Genomic DNA, 24222 nt, shown 5'->3' with positions numbered 1-24222 from the left:
AAGTCCAGCACTTCATATTTTTAAAACTTGCATGTTTGTTTATATTGCCTTGAGGAAAGATAACTCTAAATGTCATTTAAACAATGCTGGATGTTTTGAAATGTTTTCCTCAAGGTTGTTCTGACTTAAGAGATGTTCCAAGCTCAACATAACATAACCAAAGGCATTAGTGCTTATTCTATGCCAACCACTATTTATTATGCCTGTGTCTCATACACTCTTCCCAACAACTCTGTAAGTTTTATTAGTATTACCATTTTGCAAAGGAAGAAACACAGACAAAACAAGTATATATTATCTGTTCAAGGTTAAAAGAGTGGTCACGTCAGGGGCTGAATCCAAAACTGTCTGATCTCAAAGACCACAATCTTAAATCACGGCCCATACAGCCTCCAAGTTCTTCTAGATGACACAGAATTTTAGTCAAGAGAATGATTTAAGTTTTACAAATACTGCAATATTCCATCCTAATCAATCACTGTATTTTTAATCCCAAATTGATACATAATCCAGCAAATATGAGAACACTGTGAAAAACTGGTTAATACTGTGGAAACAAGACTTCCTGCAGAAAATCTGGAATAACAGTTGCCATACCCATAATACCAATTATAAAAATTTGCAAGACGCAGGTTAAGGAAAAGGGAATCCAACTTTTGTTTTATAAGACTGTTTTGCAAATAATTACATTTTATGACACTGAACAGTGAGAGGGTTATTCTTTCAACTTTCAAAAATATTGTATTTTTTAGGAGAAAGGTAAACAGAAGAAATGCTGGTCTGTGTGATTCTAACTAGAATCTATCTTAATTTGCCTTGAAATAAAACCTAAAGATCTTAAGTCTATAATGGCAGAGTTAGTTCAGAAAGGTGTTAAGCAGTATTACCAAAGCAAACATAGTAATTTTAAGTCTAAGTATTGTGTTTAAATAGTTACCAACAAGTCAAGAAATTCTATATAGTCAGAAGACCACTGACTGCACAGCCTGAAAGAGAGTATGCTTTTGGTTGGAATATTCCACCACTATGTAATTCCCTTTAAATGCCCTTCCATCAGAGACCACATCCATTTTATCACTAAAATTTCCAGACAGCGAGAGACTGTCAAGACATTATGTAAGTACATAAGGTTAATCAGTCTATACAGTAATAATTGTCAAACATTGCTGCTAGGCTCCAGTCAAACCAACTGAACCACATTATTCGTGGCAGACCTGTCTGGCAAGAACTAACCTAATCACTACATGTTGTTTCCACGAAGCCCAGAAGACCAATCCAAGACAACCAATTGTCAAATTCCAACTCATCACATATAGTAAGGTTTTTGAAATAAATTTTGCAACAGTGGACAAAAGCAAGTGTCATGAAAAGTTACTGAATGCTTATGGAAGACATGCCAACTTTTAAAAGTAGTGAACAAGGGAGTGCGATGAAAATGTAGGTAGGCACATTTTAAGTAAGTCAATCCCAAAGGAGCATTAATAGACACCACATAATTTCTATACTATTAGTCCCTGGGAAGCAAATTTAATTACATTTTAGTCAAGATGTGCCTATTATAGTTGGTGTTCATACATGCATACGTGCTAAGTGGCTTCAGTCATGTCTGACCCTTTGTGACCCTATGAATTGTAGCCCACCAGGCTCCTCTGTGGGATTTTCCAGGCAGAATGCTGGAGTGGGTTGCCATGCTTTCCTTCAGGGGATCTTCCCAACCCAGGGATCAAACCTGTGTCTCTTACATCTCCTGCACTGGCAGGCAAGCGCCCCCTGGGAAGCCCCACTGGTGTTCATACACTTCCAATAATTAAATCCAACCAACAGCTGGAAAGCTATCTAGTTCCCCCACATTTAAAAAGGAATTAAGTAAGTAGGACTTTATCAGGCTGAAGGCTGAAAATATGATTTCACAGCCCGATGATACAAATTCTGCTTGCCACTTTTCTTGGGAAGATGGTCTCCTTTAAACTATGAAAAGCATAAATGATCATTTCTCAAAGTAAAATGTACTGTAACAACAAAAAGGCAGAACTCTACAATACGTGGTTTCCAGGACTCTAGACAGCACTCCTTTCAGAGCTTTGTTTATTAATCGCTTCTTGGAAAACATACAGCTGTCAAGACTCCTACCCTACTGCCTCCACTCCCCCGCCTTTAAAGCATAATACAATCAGAAAGAACCTATGTAGAAAAAAATCTATGGTTTTGCATTTCTACTTCTGTCAGCCCTATTTGACAAAGAAATTATCAGAAAGGGAAAGAAGCATATCCATATTAAAACAAAGTATTTAAAATAATCACAAGGATTGACAATTTGTAATGACATGCTTCTGAAATACATCCAGTGATTCTTGGATGAAAACAGCAGATACAGTGATTCTATAAAAATGAAAACTAGATCATCTCACTCTTCTCAAAAGGCTTCTCTTTCACTTAAAGACAAACTTCCTTTCAGCAGCAGATAAACCCACACATGAACCAGGATCTTGTTCCCAGTAATCTGTCTCCTTCCTTCATCTGCTTCTCTCCGCTGCTCTCACATGGTTCCACAGTGGCCTCACTCCAGCCACGCAGGCCCCCTTGCTGCAACTCCAATGCAGCACGCAGTCTTCTGCCTCAGGACCTTTGCACTGGCTCTTCCCTCTGCCTGGAATGCTCTTCTCCCACATATCTACAAGTCTAATATTTGTACTTCTTCAAATTTTTCCTTAAAATTCACCTTCTCAATCAGGTCTATCCTTACCACCCCTTTCCTCACATGCCCAATAATTCCTTTTCCCTGTTCTACCTTTCTTCTTGTCCATAGCATTATGGCCTGCTAAATGCTATCTCATTTCCTCCTTTACGTGCTCATTGTTTACTGCCATCTATCTGTACAATGTTCAAGGAGGACAGGGCTCTTTTTTGTTTGTGCAGTATCTAAAGTACCTAAAAACACTGTCTAGCAGATATCAGGCACTCAATTACCACTGAACTGAATGACCCAGAACAACTCATATAGCATTACTAGTAAAACCAGGCAAGGGCATATCTTATTGAGATACTCACGCCAAAGATCTTATCTGGTAAACAGACCAGACTGTTCTAAAAGCACCAGCAGCCAGGTAGGCAGCTTAGCCAGTTTATTTCACAACAAACTACTCTCCTCATTTGAAATGGAGATTACTGAAACGTGCCCCCTACATTACCTACAACAAACAAACCAGACTCAAAATGTTACCGTATGGTCTATATTCCAGGATAAAACAAAAAAGTTAGTCAAAAGAGAATGCACTGGGCATGCGTTCAGACAACTAGATTGCCAACGAGTCATCAACTAGAAAGCACAAGGTTATTCATTCATTCAACTGCTCCATCAACAAATCCCTATTGTCGAGCACTGGGAGTACCACAGTGGAAAAGATGCAGAGTTTAGACCGGAGGAAGGCATACATACACGTGCAACAGAGCATGATTAGAGCTATAAGGGGGCGTCAAGGAGCTGGAGAACACACCAGGGAGGGCTATGACCCAGGGTTATGAAGCAATTCATCAGGGAAAGTTTTCTTGAGGGTCTCAAACTGAAAGCCAGACCTTGAAGCTGCTTTACCTCTTTACAAGAGCTAATCTGAGAAAAACAGGGCATCTTACTGATTGTATCAGACAAAAATGAAATGGTATTTTCTTAAAGGATGCATAATCTGTTTAGATTTCAAAGGTGAGTCCGTGATGACACCTACATGCTCTACCAACTCTCTATGCTCATTTTAGCAGACCTCTCTGATAAGGATATAAATTTTAAATATAACTGTCAATACAGCTAACTCATTCATCTTTCTCCCAGATTGCTTCTGTTCCTGTATTACCTATCTTGAGCATGCAACCTATTTTCTTTTTTTTTTTTTGCAACCTATTTTCAAAGAATAAGTATTTCTGTAAGTTCAAGCCACTGGGCTAGGAATTTCTTTCAGTGATGGAGGAAAGCCCTATTTCCAAGCAGACAATGCCAATTAGTCAAATTAGGAAAACAACTCTCCTCTGCTACACACATACACACATATACAAAATCAGAATTTAGTAACACAATGTTTATCCAAGAACAAAGGAAAAATTAAGGGTTATCTACTCCTTTAACTGTCTCCATTTCACAGAAATCTCTTTTTTCTGTATAATTTATATATTTCCTTCTTTGACTATCTGGAATATGTTTCAAGCTCTACACACAATCCTTACTCATCTGTTTCTTCAAATACAGTTATTACCTTCTTTAAAGGTTTTCCTCCACTAAGGTTCTCTCATGGTCTGAGATCACTTAAAACCCTGTACACTGCTATGACAGGGTACAATTTGGCCAATTTGACTTTGTCCTTTAAGTTATTGTAGGTAAGCATTTATGCTTCATCTTATTATTGAGACAATATGCAACTAAAGGCCTTTAGTTTTGACATCATATCTATTCAAGAAGGATCAGCAAACATCCAAATAATAGAGCTCCAGATCAATAAAAATGTAGTTAGAAATAGAGCCCAAAAGAATTAAGATATGTACAATTTTATTTGTGGTGTTAAATAGTTCAGTTCATCTCTCTCAGTTTCTGAAAATGTATAACTACTAAAGACTCAACTAGAAAGAAAATAAACTCCCTGCTCTAATAATAGAGCTTACAAGCTAGAGGGAGAAGACAGAGAATAACAAACACGTGATGATAAAATCTGCTAAGAACAAAGTAGCATAAGGAGTAGGCCCTCACAGTACAGTGTTTCAGCAAGGATGGTGAGGGGGAAAAAAGCTTCTGATGAAATGACCTTTCACAGAGTCTTGAAGGAAATGAAGGAGCCAGTCATGTGGATATATGGGGAGAGTGTTTCAAGTCAACACCAGAAACCCAGGCAAAGGTCCTACTGAGAACATGGATGTCTGTATTCAGGGAAGAACAGAGAAGCCAGAGCGGCTGGAACGGAGAGAGTGAGTGGGGAAAGTACTGGATGAGGTCAGAGAGTGTACAGGAGCAAAACTCACGCAGGATCTTTCAGAACTACCACCCTCTATTTTGTTTGGTCATTTAAATTGCTCTTCTCTCCAATTAACAAGAGTCTCAATCTATCATCAAGGATCACGTCTATTTTATTTGCTACATTCTCCAGAGAATGAATACTTAAATATAAATCTAGAAATGTCCTTTACCTATTCAGTATAATCAGCAACTTTTACACTGATACAAAAGGCTACACCTAGTGGTTGAACAATCATTTTTAGTTAGTGGAAGGTTAAATAAACTAGGTAATTATCTGTCCATTGGCTTTCACTAAAACAATGGCTGCTGACTGACCCTGTTATAGGTCTTCTGCTAAATCACAGTAGAATCGAAAATCTCACTTCCACACCTCTTTTCACCAAGGGAGATAAGGAACTGTAGCAAGGGGAGTAACAAACCCTGGATGGAAAGCTGTAAAACAAGGGGGGAAATGGCAGAAAATAGTATGCAAAGACTTGGCTATTTCAAGATTCTGGATTTCTATTGGCAAGTAAATATTTGTAAAATGCATAAGGCATATACAGGGCTTCCCTTGTGGCTCAGACGGTCAAGAGTCTGGCTACAATGTGGGAGACCTAGGTTCGATCCCCGGGTCAGGAAGATCCCCTGGAGAAGGAAATGGCAATCCACTCCAGTATTCTTGCCTGGAGAATCCCAGGGATGCGAGAGCCTGGTGGGCTGCCATCTATGGGGTCATAAAGAGTTGGACACAACTGAGTGACTTCACTAAGGCATATGCATGCCACCTCCTTCCAAATATTACCATCAAGAAGCAAACAGAAATGTCCAAATGATAGCTAATCATTGAAAATATCTAGCTCTATCTTATAAAATTTTGTTATCTGTACAACCATCACATGGCAGTCAAGAACAACTTGGTGGACTCATCTTCTAACTCCACATTTTCCAAACGCCAGGTTTATCTATCAGATTCCGTAACTGAACATCCTTCTAACGATCAGAACTCACCACCTATTTATCATTCCCTTCTCAAAAGTATAGTCTTACAGATGAAAGTATGCAGGGTGCCTAAATTAACAAGAAATTTAAAATTCAGTAAAAACTTGAAGTGCATGATAAATGAAAAGTGCTAACTGAAATGTAAAGAAACAAATACACATAACACATGATTTAAAGCCAACTATAAATATGCAAAATAGAGATTTTAATTAGCACAGAAAATTCTTGTTCAAAATTACTGCCTGCTCTAAACATGGCAGCCTGCAGAATCATTTGAGCCTTCAGTCTGATTTGGCCAAAATACTGGGTCTTTGTTTATGCTATTTTAATGTGCATTTGAATGCGTTTAGGAAGTGCAGGTATTGTGTTGCATAACACTGAGCCCAGGTTATGCCAGTTTTCTAAAAGTATTTAAATCTGCACACTCTGCAACTGTCAGTGAAGATGTCTGACCTCTTGTGCAAATTCCGAAATGACTTTGGAAAACACTGAAATAACCACAGTCTTAAAAAAGCACTAATTTTTTTCTCAGTGATACATACATCATAAAAAGATAACAATGAAACATTTCCCAAAGATATCCTTTAGGTTCATCATTATATTTTCAGAGATTCTCTGAGATTGAAAACACTTGAGAAGTGAACCGCCCCAATTTTCATCCTTTTACAGACACTAACGGGGATCCAAAGAGGCAAAGTGACTTGTCCAGGGTCTTATAGCCAACTCTTAAACTGGCTCCAGAAGTGTCTAACTTATTTCCCCTAACAAGATTTTGATTTCATCAGGGAAAAGACCAGTGCTTCTGATTTTCCTGAGCCCTGTTCTAATACTCTGCTCAGCAAGTATTCAACACACCGTACTGAGATTCGCTCCCAACAGGTGAACTAAGATCTTGTTTATAAAGAATCATGACCCAAATCACACAGTGTTGTATGTCAGTTATATCTCAATAAAGCTGGAAATTAATAAGTAAATAGAACCTCACTACCATTAAGTAGAAAGAATAGATTCCTGCTTGGTATCTGTCGAATGAATGAAGAAATAAATGCAACTTCTGTTCAATGGGCATGCTTGCAGTCAATGGGCCTTCAAATGGATAAAGAGCCAACAGGCCTTACAATGGATAAAACTTAACCTCTCAATGACACAGGAAAAACAGGCTCATAATCCAATTTCATATGCCTGAGAGAGGCAAAATACAGTATTAGCCCAGGTCAACAAATCAATTCCTTTCTTAAAAAATGAAAAAAATCAATCCTCATCACACCTAACATTTTGAGCTAGGGCTCAATTCTGATTCAAATGTTTTCCAAGTATATTATTAATACTTTAGCAATTTTTCCCACACGTAGAATACAAAAAATCATCATTCCTAGGGTAGTGAGAATACAGTGTAACATATTATAATGGAATGACATTATACATTTGTCTAAATCCACAGAATGTACAATACTAAGAGTGACTCCTACAATAAACTATGAACTCTGGGTAATTATGATGCATCACATAGCTTCATTCTTGGTAAAAAAAATATATATTTTTTTACATATATCATTCTTGTTGAGTGATGTTGATAATGGGGAAGGCTCTCAATTTTGTGGTAAAGCTAAAGCTGCTCTAAAAAATTAATTCCTCAAAAAAGTAAAAATTAATCAAGGTTAAAAAAAAAAAAAGCAGCACTGCAATATTCCCTTTTCCAAGCACAGTCTACAGCAGGACTCAACAACTTGCAACTCACGTGCCCCTGCCTGGGGGGCATCCCGTAAGGAGGCTTTGTAGTAAGGAGGCTTTGTAGTAACGTCAAGCAGGGCTCAGGAAGCACAGATGTTCTTAGTTATTATCTTTTTCCCCCCTCCTTTGCTTGAGTCTCAAACTTTCATCAGCAGGATCAAGGTTAATGTGGGTGGGAGTTCTTGCACTTAGACCAGATTCCCCTTTTCTCATCGTCTACTCTCAGTCAAATCACATTCCAACTAACCTCAAGTGGTGGGAAATTTTTTGTTATCTTTCCTCCTTCTCTATTTAATATTCTACATTTCTTTTCCCCTTTCATTAGACAGAACACACAAGCTCCAACATAGTATATCTCCCCCACCCGCCAAGCTTGCTCTCTGGGAAATGGGCACCTGGCCTAGGATAAGGGAAGGAGAAAGGGACTCAGGATGGGTGGAGTTAAGTTCATCCTCGGCATCAACAGAGAGTAGAGGCTGTGGATGGGCAGCCAGGATCTGCAGTTTCTCACAACAGTCATCCTTTCCAGTAATACCAAAATTTCAATAAGACAGAATGTGTAACTCTGAATTCAAGGTGTTCCTTCCCTCTTATGGTATAGCGTATCTGTGAATTGGGGACCAGAGGGAGGTATGCTAATTCAGATTTCGGGAAAGGAGCAATAGAGAACTCACACAGGTGCGACTCCCACAATACCTTCTAGAATCTATCGTGCATTCACACATGTGCAACCAGGGCATGTGAGAGCATTACTGCCCCATGTGAGGGCACTCTTGCCAGTGGAGTCAGGAGCCAGCAAGTAAATGCTCCCATCTGAGCGGCATTCCATACAGCTTTCTACAAGACCTTGGTAATTCTCATCCCAGCTGCCCACAATGGTGACCAACTTAATAATGTATCCTCATAGCAGCTTTCTCTCCCTCCCTATTTCATTCTCCTTAGACGCTGACTACTGGTTCCTGAGAATCTCAGGCCCCGCTTTCCAGGTGTCCCAGGCTAAAACAATAGAGATGGTCACAAAACTGGGACAATCAGCACTATCTATCAGCTGTCTAAACTCGCGACGCTGGCCCCTTGTCCCTGAACAGAAATACAGTACCTCGAAGATCAGCATGTATTTCCCATAGGGTAAAAGAAATGGAAGAAACCATATGGAACGGGGCTCCACTACATTTCCTGATGTAAACATGTCCTTTTTAAAGCTAGGACAGACGATTTGAGAATAAAAATCACGCTCAAAACTCCCTATACTCTTCACCATGGAATTCTTACCAGAACCCACCACTCTCTCTCCAAATAGGGCACAACGTGCCTGAGATGATGAAAATACGAATATATATATCACCCAAATACACTCTTCTGTATCCATCCCCCATCCCCCAGAAGAGCTGGGTGACAGGAATAAGGAATCTAAATCTAATACTGTAAAGTGGTTCAGGAGTAAAAATGGGCTGGTAATCTTCAAACTCTAGCTGAGGAAGGCAAACACAAAAGATTCACTCACACATCATTGAATTCCTCCAGAGACCTCGCAGGTGTGAAAACATCCAACAGACCAATCACCTGTAATAAAACATAAAAATCAAACAGTAAATAAATATTGAACTTATCCACCAGCTCTCAGTTATTTGAATAGGAAATAATTCTTATTAAATCCTGCTCCTAGTTCAGTAACGTCACATCCTCATATACTTAATGACTCCAATTCATTTTTAACCCAAACTATGCTTTTGCTTCTTACTTGTCAAACATCACTTTTCATAATAAACCATTAAAATCTTCATGTCTTTAGAATTTAGTCACATGTAGCCATTAGCTTATCAGGAAGCAAAAAGATTTAGGACTCAGCTTGCACATGCACTAATAGTTTAACGATTATCAGAAAACAGTTGTGCTTCTACAGCTGTTGCTATAGTTTCATTTTTCTTTTTAAAATATTATTATTCAATAAAAATTACTATATAATCTTCAAAACTGACATTTTAAAGCCCCAATATGTCCTCTCAGTATATTCTTGGTACTATTCTTATAACATTCTTAAGATCATTTTTTTTTTTTTAATTTATTTATTGGGACTTCCCTGATGGTCCAGCGGTTAACAATCTGCCTTCCAATGCAGGGGACTCGGGTTCGTTCCCTGCTTGGGGAACTAAGATTCCATGTGCTGTGGGGCAACTGAGCCCTGGAGCCACAGCAAAAGATCCCGCATGCCTCAGTGAAGATCCTGCCTCAACTACGGCCCAGTGCAGCCAAATAAAGAAATATATACTTTTAAAGTTAATTTATTTACTTTGGCTGCCCTGGGTCTTCACTGCTGTGGGTGGGCCTTCTCCAGCTGCAGCAAGCGGGGGCTACTCTTTGTGGCAGTACCTGGGCTTCCCCCTGCAGCGGTTTCTCCTGTTGCAGACCAACAAGAAGCCCTCGAGCTCTCAGACTGCAGCAGCTGTGGCTCGCGGGCTGCAGACCGAGGACTCAGAAGTTGTGATGCATGGGTGTTGTTGCCTCGCGGCATGTGGAATCTTCCCTGCTCAGGGATGAAACCCATGTCCTCTGTATCAGCAGGCAGATTATTAACTACTGGACCACCAACGGAAGTCCCAAGGTAATTCCCTTAATCAGTATCAGGTATTTAGATCAGACTATAAAAATGGAAGGAAAAAAAAAAGCTAACTTTACACAAAGAAAAAACAAAGAGCTACTTAAGACTCAGTAACCCACTGTCTCTGAGCAGTTTTTCTGGTCATGGATTTATGCTGATTAATCTGCTGGAGAAGGAACAGGCTATCCACTCCAGTACTCTTGGGCTTCCCTGGTAGCTCAGCAGGTAAAGAATCCGCCTGCAATGCAGGAGACCTGGGTTCGATCCCTGGGTTGGGAAGATCCCCTGGAGAAGGGAACGGCTACCCCCTCCGGTATTCTGGCCTGGAGAATTCCATGGACGATATAGTCCATGGGGTCGCAAAGAGCTGGACATGACTGAGTGACTTTCACTCATTCAATCCACACTTACCATACCCCTCTTCCCCAGTTCCTCCTGAAACCCAGACGACTCATTTCTACAAAGCTAGGCACTAAGAAGGCAAGCAAGACACATAATTCATGTGTAATATGCCCAGCAAGATTTAAGAGTATCTGGAAGTGAAACAAACAAAAGCTAAACGGCCTTCATGAAAACTGACCCATAACTGCAGACTCCTTAGCATGCTGCTCTAACCAACCAAGCTAAATAACAGCTCTAAAAGTAAAATACACTAACACTCAAAATATAATCATGAAAAAGAGCCTTCTAATCAGAAAGTTATGCCATTCAACCAAATACCAATTTTTAAAACTAATTTCAACTACAGACTGAACCCAAAAGGGAAACAAACTAAAAAAAGGCCCTGGAAAGCCTTTGCATATTTTTCCAAAGGAAAGATAGTTATCAATCATCTTCTTATTCAGACAACTGTACATAAGAAAACCAAAATTATCTACAATAGTACTATCCATTATCACTAACACTAATATTTTGAGATACTTCGATTTTTCTGATGTACATAAACTAAACTGGAGTAATACTACGTATGATTTTATACCCTGCCTTGTCACTTAACATATGACTATTCTCATGTCCTCAACTGTTTTTCAATCAGGTTTCCCTGGTGGCTCAGTGATAAAGAATCCACCTGCCAATGCCAGAAACATGGGTTTGATCTCTGATCCAGCACAATCCCCCATACTGTGGAACAACTAAAACCATCAATTGTTCAATACTCAGCCTTCTTTATGGTCCAACTCTCACACTCGTGGGCTTTCCTGGTGGTTCAGTGGTAAAGAATCCGACCTCCTATGCAGGAGATGCAGGTTTGATTCCTGGGTCAGGAAGATCCCCTGGAGAAGGAAATGGCAACCTACTCCAGTATTCTTGCCCAGGAAATCCCATGGACAGAGGAGCCTGATGGGCTGCAGTCTATGGGGTTGCAAGAGTCAGACAAAGCAACTAGACTCACAACCTTACATGACTACAGGAAAAAATCATAGCTTTGACGATACAAACCTTTCTTTGCAAAGTTATGTCTCTGCTTTTTAATACGCTGTCTAGGTTTGTCTAATGAGCAAGTGTCTTTTAATTTCATGGCTGCAGTCACCATCTGCAGTGATTTTGGAGCCCAAGAAAATAAAATCTGACATTGTTTCCACTTTTCCACAATTATTTGCCATGAAGTGATGGGACCAGATGCCATGATCTTGTTTTTTTGAAAGCTGAGTTTTAAGCCAGCTTTTTCACTCTCCTCTTTCACCCTAATCAAGAGGCTCTTTAGTTCCTCTTCGTTTTGTGTCATTAGAGTGGTATATCATTTGCATATCTGAAGTTGTTGATATTTCTCCTGGCAATCTTTATTTCAGCTTGTGATTCATCCAGCCTGGCATTTCACATGATGTACTCTGCATATAAGTTAAATAAGCAGGGTGACAATATGCAGCCTTGACGTACTCCTATCGCAACTGTGAACCAGTCCATTGCTCCATGTCCGGTTCTAACTGTTGCTTCTTGACCTGCATACAGGTTTCTCAGAAAACAGGTAAGGTGGTTTAGTACTCCCATTTCTTCAAGAATCTTTCAGAGCTTGTTGTGATCCCCACAGTCAAAGGCTTTAGTGTAGTCAATGAAGCATGTATTTTTCTGGAATTCCCTTGGTTTTCTATGGCTGTTGGTAACTTGATCTCTGGTTCCTCTGCCTTATCTAAATCCAGCTTGTACATCTGAAGTTCTTGATTCATATACTGCTGAAGCCTACTTGAAGGATTTTGAACATTACTTTGCCAGTATGTGAAATGAGCACAATTGCAGTAGTCGGAACATTCTTTGGCATTGTCCTTCTTTTGGATTGTAATGAAAACTGACCTTTTCCAGTCTTATGCCCACTGTTGAGTTTTCCAAATTTGTTGGCATACTCAGTGCAGCACTTTCACAGCATCATCTTTTAGGATTTTAAATAGCTCAGCTGGGATTCCATCACCTCCACTAGTTAGTAATGTTTCCCAAGGCCCACCTGACTTCAAGCCCAGTATGTCTGGGTCTAGGTGAGTGACCACACCATCATGGTTATCCGTCATTAAGACCTTTTTTTATAGTTCTTCTGTGTATTCTTGCCACCTCTTTTTAATCTCTTCTGCTTCTGGTAGGTCCTTGCCATTTCTTTTACTGTGCCCATCTTTCCGTGAAATGTTCATCATATTTATGGAGTATTAATCATAAGAAAATACTATAAAACAAAAGTTTCCCAGCATTAAAGTAGATCAGGGGGACATTCCATCATCAATTCATTTCTTATTTTTTTAAATGGAAATTTACTTGTAATTCAAGTTATATTTTAGACTATTTGCTTACTCTTTCTGCCACTATATGCTTTCAGACACTTTAAAAAGTAACTTAGGAATTAAATACTTTAAAAAGACATTTATAATGCAAATAATCAGCAAATATCTCAGATGACAGAGATATCTGAATCACTGTTCTATAATGATCTAACAGTTAACAGACAGAAGTTAAACATCTTTATTAAACTGACACAACTCAAAAATCACTTTAACTCAGTGACCAAAGACAATTATTTAATGTATTTAACACAAAACACAAAAACCACTTGTTCTATCGCAGTAAGATTAAATCTAAGACTCCCAAATAAAATTTATAATAGGATTCCCTTAATCATTTTTAAATTTTAAAATGCACAGATCTCCAGGCCCTTAACCAGGCAATAACAACTTAGCAAAAGGATCCAGCCAGCAGGCTGCTTCCCTTTAATCTGCCTTAGACCAAGTGTTAATGAGATCAAGGTCAAAAGTTCAGTCAGGAATGGGCCAGGTTAAGTTTGTCGCGAATAACTCTTACCAGTTACAGAGGACATTCCCTAGCTCTTGTAAATCCATATGAAAATTATATATGTCATACATTATCACTAACAGTATAAATAAGATAAACTATGAATCGTAAGTCAGAGGCATTTTTGTGTAAAAGATCGCTTGGGTACCTGGCACCTAAAAATTCTATTTGGTAGCAATACTTAAAATTTTCCAGAGTTTTAAGTTGCTGTTGCTGCTGTTGTCGTTGGAGGCCTAACAGTGAGCTTGGGACAGTGGCCCAGACCAGTTATTTTTAAAAAATGAAAGAAAAAGGAAGAAGATAAAAGAATTCCTCTTACAATCTTCAATTAAACTTGTAATTGCATCTCATCACCGTGGCCTCTTCGTTTCTACAAACACAGAATGGGCCAAATGTAACCAGCCCAATATCATATAAGACACATTTCAAAGGATCTCAGAACAGAAAATTAAAATAGAAAATACTAAATAAGGTTGTTTTGGTGATCATTAGAAAAGCCAAGGCATGGATTCAGATAACCCAAAATAATTTTTTTGCCATAAACACTGGCTTAAAATGACCATGAAATAAAGCAGAACAATAAATTATAGTGCTGGTAATCTTCTAAAACAAGACGTTCTTAAATTAGCATAGGCAACATCAGTGGGATCCTGGGGCCTCTTGGAGGTGCTTTGGGGTTCCATAAATGTTTGGCTTGCATTCCACTTTCAAAGTATTCTTTATATTTAAAACTATGACAGTGTCTCTGTCACATTTATTAACATGTAATGAAAAACAGCACACATAATCAACTGTGTTAAAAATATATGTAAACCCATCAGTTAAGCTGCCAGGCCACCTTGATTTTATGCAGACTTCGGAATGAAGCTTCTCCAGCCAGCTCTTTCCACATATTTCAACTTCTTATAAACATGTCACTGATTAGGAAGGCTGCAGCTCTGCACTGAACTTTTTAAAAATTCAAGTTTGCACATGAATGCACAGATAAAATTACACCTAGGAAAGGAATTTGTCTGTGGAAAACAGGATTTTCTCAATAGTATGCAATTAAAACATGAAAATAAAGAAGAACTCCAAATTTAAGTCACCATGCTCTCAATTTAAAAGAAATCTGCACTTTGTGAAACAAATGTATTTTGATACATTTTTCTTACTCTGAAGACAAAAAAATTCAATAACTGAAACAAAAAAGTCCGAATAGCCAGGTAATTTCTAGATTGTGATTTTCTTTCTATACAGTAACCATCAAATGATTCTAAAATCTCTATGGCCATTGTTTCTATAATGCTACAAATTTTACAGTTCCTTTCATACAGCAATCACATAAATCTTTTTAAACCTGATTTTGAAATGGAAAATGAGTGTGCTCAGTCAATTGTTTTCTTCCCACTTTCCTCTAATAATCCAATTGCATTCATTTATTTATGCTATTAGGATTTATAAGCCCTCCTTTGCAAGATGGCATTGTTTTCAAATTTCCAGACAGACAGCAAAGAAAACATTATATTTAACTTAAACAATGTCTGTGTCACATTTATAATATTAAATTATCTAGAAAATAATACCCATTCAGTGAACCTAAGGCACTCTTCCTCAAACTCCTCCACTGAAAACACCCATGGATTCCCATACTCTGATAATATAGTCTTAAGTAAAACAAGAATACGAAACTTCTTTGTAGTAGTTTCTCTTAAAAATTCTTGAGAATTTTGCTTTATCTCATAATACTCATTTCTATTAAAAAAATTTTTTTATAGGCTTTCCCTGTGAAAATCTTTAAGTAATACTCAAACTCCAGGAAGATGTACCAATTCCATCCCAAGTGTTTCAGTAGCTACATGACATAATGCAGTGGCCTCTAACACTCCAGTACAAGAAGGATGGTCCAAAGTCTAATGTACTCTAATGCATTTCCATTTGTAGTAATTAAAACACAACTCTTCTAGTCTATTAAACAGCAGAATTTATCCAGCCTTAAATTAATAACTTACATTTTCATGCTTCATATGTTTAAGTAACCGCAGTTCTCTGTAGGTTCTTTTGGCATGAATAATGGACTGAAATGGTCTGGATAGCTTCTTCACTGCGACGCGTAACCCAGTTTTTGTGTCAAAAGCAGCACTAAGGAAAAAATAAAAATAAGAAATTCATCATTAAATGTTCTCTAAATATATCAAAATTAGTATTTATTAGGCTATTTGATTTCTACATTAAATGGGCTTATAATAAAATATAAAATAACTATGAAAATAAAACTTAAAATGACCTATAATCCCACCACGCAAAGTAATCTGTTAATCATTTTTTGGTGTTTCCTTCTTATCTTTTCTTTTCTATGCATCTAAATCAAGGATCAGCAGACTTTTTCAGTGAAGGGCTAGAGAGGAAGTATTTTAAACTTTGTGAGGCGCAGGGTCTCTGTCTCAACAACTCAACTCCATGGCTGGAACTGGAAAGCAGCAGATAATACATTTTTAAATGGATGTGGCTGTGTCCCAGTAACACAAAAATAGGCAGCCACCTGATCTCGACGAGCCAACAGATTGGGACAAAGAGCTGGATTCCGCCCGTCTCCTGGCCGAGGCCTCACTGTCTCTCTGCCACCAAATGCTGCCTGATCAGAGACCTTGGAAACCATCATGTTTTCAGGACAGTGAGTTGGCATAAAAATTTCTTTATGAAATACAAAGTATTTGTCACTTTCTAGAAGCTCAGGTAACAGTCAGGAATAAGTTAACATATCTCTGACCTCAGGGAATAGGGTGAGAGGGGAAGAGCAGAATAATAAAATAAATTTCAAATAGTGATGAATGCTATGATTAAATAAAACAGAATAATGGGATAAAGAGCGACAGAAAGCTGGTGGAGCTAGGCTACATTAGCTATGACGTTGAAGGAAGTACATTTGAGCTCGAGGGAAGTGAATGATAAGTAGCAAACGTGTAAAGATATAGGGGAAAAGAGCCTCAAGCAGAAAAATATTATTAACGTTTACTGAGTCTTTATTATCATTCCCCCCACTTACAGATAAGGAAACTGAAGCACAGAGAGATTAAATAACTTGCCCACAATCACAAATCTAGAAAGCAACAGTGCAGGAAGTCTGGACCCAGAGCTCACGCTAACCACCACTTTGCTATGCTGCCTCTCAGAAGAGCAAGGGCATGCTGGAGTGACAGGAGAAACAGCCTGTGTGGGCAGAGCATAGGGAGTACGGGGAGCTTGGAAAAGAGTAAGGTCAGAGACATAGGCAAAGGCTGGACCACACAGGACAGCTGCAGCAAGAAACGTGATGTGTATTTTAACTATTTTTAGAGACTGTACAGGCTAATTCCATCATGTCTCACTCTCCTGTTTATCTCAATCTGTAATCCGCACATTCAAGACTTTCTGATTATCTACTCTCACCAAACTCTCTGACTATGCAATGGCTCCAGAAGTTCCCCTCCCTTCACTCCCAAACGCTTGCACTATGTCCCTGCCTTTCAAATCCCAGTGTGTAATAAACTCCAGTAAGCCTTCAACTTCCGAAATTTTCCTCCATCTCCTCGCTTTAACTGGAGCTAGGCTGTCCCTTGAAGGCACTACTCCTCTGACAGCCATGCCTTAGAGTGGACTCTCTCGTATCCCAGGTGCCTCACGGCTGGCAGGTGGGGTAGGTGTTCTCCTTGCCAGCTGTTTCCCCTTCCAGGCCATAATTTTCCCCTTGATTTACAAAAGCTCCTGCTCACCACCATCCTTCCCTCTCAGTTGCTGTTATCCACTAACTTGGAATTTTCCATCACTCACTGAAAAGTTGGTTCCTATCTCAAAGTCTCTCTCCCCTCCCAACCTCTGTCATCATTCTTGGCAACTTCAGCATCCAGGTGGAGGGTACAGGCAACTTCCTGGCCTCTCAGTTTCCTGGCCTCTCCAGGAAACTCCACCCTGTCCAAGGTCATCCAAACTCCACCTCTGCGGTCACACCCTGGGCTTCTATCACCACCAAAAGCTGCCTGCCCACAAAATGGTGAGTGACATCGCAAACTTCCTATGCCTTTTACTTTGCTCCTATTAGCTTATTTGTATCCTGACTACAACAATTCATTGACTGTTTCTATCCTTCAGCCCTCGCATCATTTCCCTTCTTGCCTGCCTTAGACTGTATTCTCTTATAAAACTCCCTACCTTCTCGGATATACTCACCCAGACAAACCCTAACTTTGGATGATCTTAACTATTTACTCTCTTTGTCGAGAATCCAAAAACTGTGGTTGAAGAAAAAAGAACGCACGTACAGCATGGTTTCGTTCTTAATTTCTGATCTTAATCGCAAATACGGCCCCCAGTGCTGCCACTTCTCTACTAAGTCCATTTTTCTACTCAAACTCCATCTGACACTATCTTTCTCCTCAAACCTCCACTCACCCTCCTCCCTCAGGAGCTGCTCTTGTCCTCACTGAGAAAACAGAAAACATCAGAAGGGACCTCCACCTGTCTACCAGTAAATCTACCTACACACCCTTCTACATTGGGACCCATCTTCTCTGCTTTTTCTCTTTCTGTGACTAAGGACACCCTCCCTTCCTTACAAAATCCAAGACCTCAATACACGCCTTGGTGCCATCCTCCTCATATTCTCAAGAATTCACTCCTTCATCCCCCTTTTCTCTTTATTCTCATCTTCACCTGGATCATTCTCATCAGTTAAGTATGTGCTGGTTATTTCTCATTCTCAACCAACAAAAAGTTTCCCTTGAAACCTCCCCATCACAGCTAAAATTCCCCAGCAGTTCTCAAAGTGTGATTTCTAGACCAGCAGCACCAATGTCACCCAGGAACTTATAAAAAATGCAAATGCTCAGGTGACATCCCAGAACTACTGAGTCAGAAACTCTGAACCCTATTTTTTATCATGCTGACCACATAATTCTAACACACAGTGAACTCTGAGGACCACTAATCTATACCTCTGGTACTCCAGGGACCAGCAGCATTGCATTATCTGGCGGGTCTTTAGAAATGGAGATTCTCAGGCCCCAAAGTAGAATCGCATTTTGACAAGATCTCCAAGTAATTCACACACATCTGATGGTTTGCGAAGCACTATTTCCTCTGCTTCCTTCTTTCCTCAATCCACTGGACTGAAACCTCCCTTCTCAGGTCGTTAATGACCTCTAGTACCAAATGGCCCCTTTTCTGGATTAGCAACTGACACGGTTAACACTTTCCCTTTCTCTAAACAACTCCAACCTAGGGTCCCTGTCAGCACATTCTACAGTTTTTTTCTTTATAGTATTTATTTATTAATTTTTAAATACTTATGTTTTATCTATTTGGCTGCACCAGGTCTTAGCTGGGGCACCTGGGATCTTTAGTTGTGGCCTAAGAACTCTTAGTTATGGGATGCGGGATCTAGTTCCCTGTCCAGGAACAGGCCCCCCGCACTGGAGTGTGAAGCCTCAGCCACGGGCCCACCAGGGAAGCCGCTCTCCTGGTCTTCTCTGACTTCCACCGTAGCTCCTCCTCTACGGTCCCTCTACTCAAACTCCGAATGCTGGAGTTCGTTAGCACACAGCACCAGGCCCTCTTCTGTGTTCTCCTGGGGTTCTCGTCTATACCCATGACTGTAAATTAAATGCCATCTACATATTGAAAACTCCCAAATCTACGTTTCCCACTGAAGTCTCTTCCCAGAAGCTGACTACCTTCCTGGACAACTTAAATTTCGCCAAGTTCAGAACACCCAGGTTCCTCTCCCTGCCTCCTTTATCTCAAACAAACAGACTTTCCATTCAGTTGCTCAAGCTAGACATTTAAAGTGTCATCCTTCACTTCTCCTTTTCCTCCAGCCTCCTGGCCCCATCCAAATGCATCAGAAAGTCTTATGGTTTTCCACCTCCAAGATACAACTCAAATTCAACTTCTCTTCATTTTCAGTGCTTCCATCCTAGTCCAGGTCACACTCATCAGCAGTTTGTCTTCTAATACTCATCTCCCTGCCTCCTGTTTTACTCCCTTCTGAAGTACTCTCCAGCTTCCCAGGTGACTCAGTGGTTTAAAAAAAAAAAAATCACCAGCTAATGCAGGAGACACAAGAGGCGTGCCTTTGATCCCTGGGTCGGGAAGATCCCTTGGAGAAGGAAATGGCAATCCACTCCAGTATTCTTGCCTGGGAAGTCCCATGGACAGAGGAGCCTGGTGGGCTACGGACCATGGGGTCGCAGTCAGACACGACTGAGCACGACACACACGATGTGCTCTCCACCCCACCCCCACCTAATACAACCTTCTAAAAATATAAATTAGATGACACCACTCCCCTGCTTCGAATCCTTCAAGGAATTTCCTGGGCATATAAAATAAAACGGACATTTCCTGTCACAACCTACGAGGTTCAGGGGACCTGACCACCAATAACCACTCCGGCTTGTTCTATGCAACTCCTTCCATCCCCTCACCATGTTCTGAACACGCTGACTCCCTTCAGTTCCTTAAACTCCTCACACAGGCTGTCCCTGGGCCCTCAGATGCTCTTCTCCCCCACTTTCAACTCTACTGCCCGCCCCCCGCCGCAGCGGAATCCTTATCCTTCAAGCCCTGCCTTAAAAGTGTCTAAGAGACGTTTCTAAGTCATCGTAACCCCTCCAGCAGCCATGCTCTGCCACAACAGCCTCCTTGTTCCCTTCCTTACCCCCACGTGAAGGGACAGGGGTCCTTTCTTCTCCCACTCCCCTTGTTCCTACAAAGCCAGCAAACAGGACCTTCTCCCTTCGTGGAAGTACCAACTAAGTTACACTCCTCTCGGAAGCCCTCTCAGGTTCTCCTGAGACTGGGAAAATGGCCATTGCTCCTGTGTGACCCGTCCTCCTCAGCTCTCCACCTCAAAGTCTTGCCTGCCTCCCTGTAGGCTGAGCGCTTTCTCCCTCTCCTCTGCTCGGCAGCCTGCTGGTGCCTCCAGGAGCAAGCAATACCACAGGTTTCTAGATGACCTGCAAATTCAATTCACTGGGGAAGAAAGAAGATGCCCGTTTGAGCTGCCTGTCCAGGTCATTCTCTGCATCAGCTGTTCAATAATAAAGTACATATTTTTATCTCTATTTGTATCTCTATTTGACTTCTGTATCTATTCAGCAAAAGGAAGGGTAGGGTTAATCAGTACCCTGCAAACTTCAATAATCACAATTTATTACTATATGTTTACCTACCATCCAGCAGAGTGGTTAAATAAAGACTGGGGCTTTGGTATTAAGACTACCTGAATTTTAATTCCAGTTCTGCCAGTTAGAAGCTATATAACCTTGAGGAAGTTAATTAATTTCTCTCAGCCTCATATATAAAATGAGGATAATGTTTACATCTCATCTGTGGGATGTTTGTTAGGATTAACTGTGATAACTTTTGTAATAGGTTTAGAAAAGGGCCTGGTCCATGGTAAAGTTCAAATATTAGACATAATGATGTTTGTCTTTTCCACTCATCATAAGCACCTTGCAGGCAGAAAGGGTATTCTGTTTTATTCAGTTCTGTATTACATAAGACTTAGAGTAATGCCTGGCTCATGGTCCAGTCTGAATAAATGCTTAATGAAAATATAAAGTGAAATATAAAAGAAAAAACTTCAACTTTATCATCTGGCCCTCAATTCTTATAAGTTCAATAGCATTCAACAAGAAATTGATATTAATGTTAAAAGCTTACATTTGTATTGAGTGTTTATTACTGTTAGGCACCAGTTTTAATTTTTACATGAATGAACACCTGCATCACAACTTTAAAGAAGACATTATTATTATTTCCATTTTACAGATGAGAGGTTGACTAAAGTACCTACACAGACAGAAAATGGCAGAGTTGGGATTCAAATCCATGTGTGAGTTTCAAGCATGAACTCTTTTTTTTTTTTTTTTTTAAATTTTAAAATCTTTAATTCTTACATGCATTCCCAAACATGAACCCCCCTCCCACCTCCCTCCCCATAACATCTTTCTGGGTCATCCACATGCACCAGCCCCAAGCATGCTGCATCCTGCGTCAGACATAGACTGGCGATTCAATTCACATGATAGTATACATGTTAGAATGTCATTCTCCCAAATCATCCCACCCTCTCCCTCTCCCTCTGAGACCAAAAGTCCGTTATACACATCTGTGTCTCTTTCCCTGTCTTGCATACAGGGTCGTCATTGCCGTCTTCCTAAATTCCATATATATATGTGTTAGTATACTGTATTGGTGTTTTTCTTTCTGGCTTACTTCACTCTGTATAATCGGCTCCAGTTTCATCCATCTCATCAGAACTGATTCAAATGAATTCTTTTTAACGGCTGAGTAATACTCCATTGTGTATATATGCTGGAGAGGGTGTGGAGAAAAGGGAACCCTCCTACACTGTTGGTGGGAATGCAAACTAGTACAGCCACTATGGAGAACAGTGTGGAGATTCCTTAAAAAATTGCAAATAGAACTACCTTATGACCCAGCAATCCCACTGCTGGGCATACACACCGAGGAAACCAGAATTGAAAGAGACACATGTACCCCAATGTTCATCGCAGCACTGTTTATAATAGCCAGGACATGGAAGCATGAACTCTTTAGCCACTGTACCGTAACAGAAAAGCAAGTTCAACTTAACTAACAGTTCAGTTCACTTGAAATGTATTCTAATTGTATGGACTCTGTTTCTTTTCTAAAATGTGTCCTACTATTATTAATTGCATCTCATATGGAAAAAGTTTTCCCGGTGATCTTACATTGAATTTACAATAATGTTAGTGAAAAGCATTTCATAAGAAATAACTTTTACTCAATATATATTACTTTATAAAGGGGAAGTTTTTAATCTCTATAAGTTATACTACTTCCTGTGACTCTGAAACACTAGTCAATGCTGTGGTATCTCATAATTACCAAAAATCACTTCCTAGGTATTTACTGAAATTTCTCCTTCATGAGATTTTTTGTGGATACAAAAGAAACATTAAACATAGTATACACAGTACACACTGACATCACAGAACTTCACCATCAAACTACTGGGATGATGAAACATACCGGAAAGCAAAGAATGCCCAATAATATAGTGTAACTATTACCCTTTTTAAAAAGTGGGGCTTAAAAATATATAAGTTGGTTTTAAAGATATAAATATGTAACAAAAATAAAAACAAACAATAAAAACATAAATATGTAAGTTGGATTCAAAATACATAAATGTTCATTGCAGCTTGTTCATAAGAACAAAACTACAAACTACCGTAATATCCAACACAGAGGAGTTTATAAACTGTGGTATATATTACATGTACCATACACTGCAGACATTAACATGACTCTTGTTATACTGATGATGGGAAAGAGAACAGGTTTTAGAAGTAAAGGATTATCCCATCCGTAGGGGAAAAATGTAAACTCATTCAGGTATATACACATAAGCAGAGAAGCAGTATCTAATTTACTCAAGATTTTAACACTTTTACTTTTTAATATACATTTTTCTATCCTCTTTTTTTTTTAAATGAGTTTGTATCTTTTAATAAGGCTGTTACTAAAGTTAGAAGCATAAGTCATCCGTGCTTTTCTGTTACCCTAAAACAAACAAAAAGAGGCAAGCTTTCTAAATTTCATAAAACCACTACTGACAACTATATTTCCTTCAAATGATACTTATAGCGCTATCCTCAAAGTATGCAAACAAGTTTTACCCCCTTTATCTAAGCTATAACCATTTTCCATTTTACCAATCATTTACCATAATTTCAAAAATACGTGAACCACAATCTACTCATTGTCTTATTGATGGGTATTATAGCTATTTCATCGGAGAAGGCGATGGCACCTCACTCCAGTACTCTTGCCTGGAGAATCCCAGGGAGAGGGGAGCCTGGTGGGCTGCCATCTATGGGGTCTCACAGAGTCGGACACAACTGAGGCGACTTAGCAGCAGCAGCATAGCTATTTCGTACACACTAATAATATAAACACTACTAGAATAGACACCTTTACTCACATTGCTTCTTCCATAATTGCATGATTTCCTTAGAACAAATAATTTTTTACTTCAAAGGACATACACTCTCACTTTTTAAAACACATTTTACCTACAAAAGCGAACAAACAGGAATTCTTCAGAGAAACTGCTCTCAGATTATTAGTTAGTAATCCCATGGCCAAAGCTGCTAAAGCAAATACATGTTCCATCCCTTCCTTCATTTCGTTAAGCATTTAACTTGCTCTAACCTAACCTGTTCTATCACTAATCAAAGCAATATTCAAAGAAAGAGGAAACCACATTTTTCATCCTAAATTGAACACTGTAATTACCCAAAGAAGAAATTCCTAATACTTTTTAAAAAATCACCTGATAAAAATCAATTGAATATTGAGAGATGAAATCCAAATTATTGAATAGCTGATCATGCCACATATTATTTGGGAATTATTTCATTTAATCCTTTTAATAACTTTGGGAGATCATTTACTTCCAAAATAAGAAACTAATGGTCGTAAATATTAACAACTCACTGAAGGGTATATAACTCATTTGCAGTGGGATTCAAATTCAGATCTAATTTCAATGCTCACTATTTTTTCCAGTATGCCAAGCTTTCTGAGATAAGGACAACCCCAACTGGCTTTGCCTTTATCATTATACTTACTCATATTA

At 39.3% G+C, this 24222-nt stretch overlaps 1 protein-coding gene across 4 annotated transcripts in view; it reads right to left on the bottom strand.

The window, feature by feature from the left end:
* Positions 1-24222, bottom strand: part of MAPK14 (mitogen-activated protein kinase 14) — a 73482-nt gene that overhangs the window by 30948 nt on the left and 18312 nt on the right. For all 4 annotated transcript variants that reach the window (XR_006057176.2, XM_027958335.3, XM_027958337.3 and 1 more), the window contains exons 2-3: positions 15566-15695; positions 9210-9268 (exon numbers count right to left, since the gene is read on the bottom strand). Coding sequence is in view for 3 of the 4 variants with exons in the window: in XM_027958335.3 (XP_027814136.1) it covers positions 9210-9268; positions 15566-15695 (189 nt within the window). In the remaining variant the exon portion in view is untranslated. The remainder of the gene's footprint in view (positions 1-9209; positions 9269-15565; positions 15696-24222) is intronic.

The sequence above is a fragment of the Ovis aries genome, chromosome 20, assembly GCF_016772045.2.
Source record: "Ovis aries strain OAR_USU_Benz2616 breed Rambouillet chromosome 20, ARS-UI_Ramb_v3.0, whole genome shotgun sequence".
NCBI classification, from domain to species: Eukaryota; Metazoa; Chordata; class Mammalia; order Artiodactyla; family Bovidae; genus Ovis; species Ovis aries.
The sequence above is the reverse complement of the archived record's forward strand: the minus strand, read 5'-3'. Positions and strand labels throughout refer to the sequence as shown.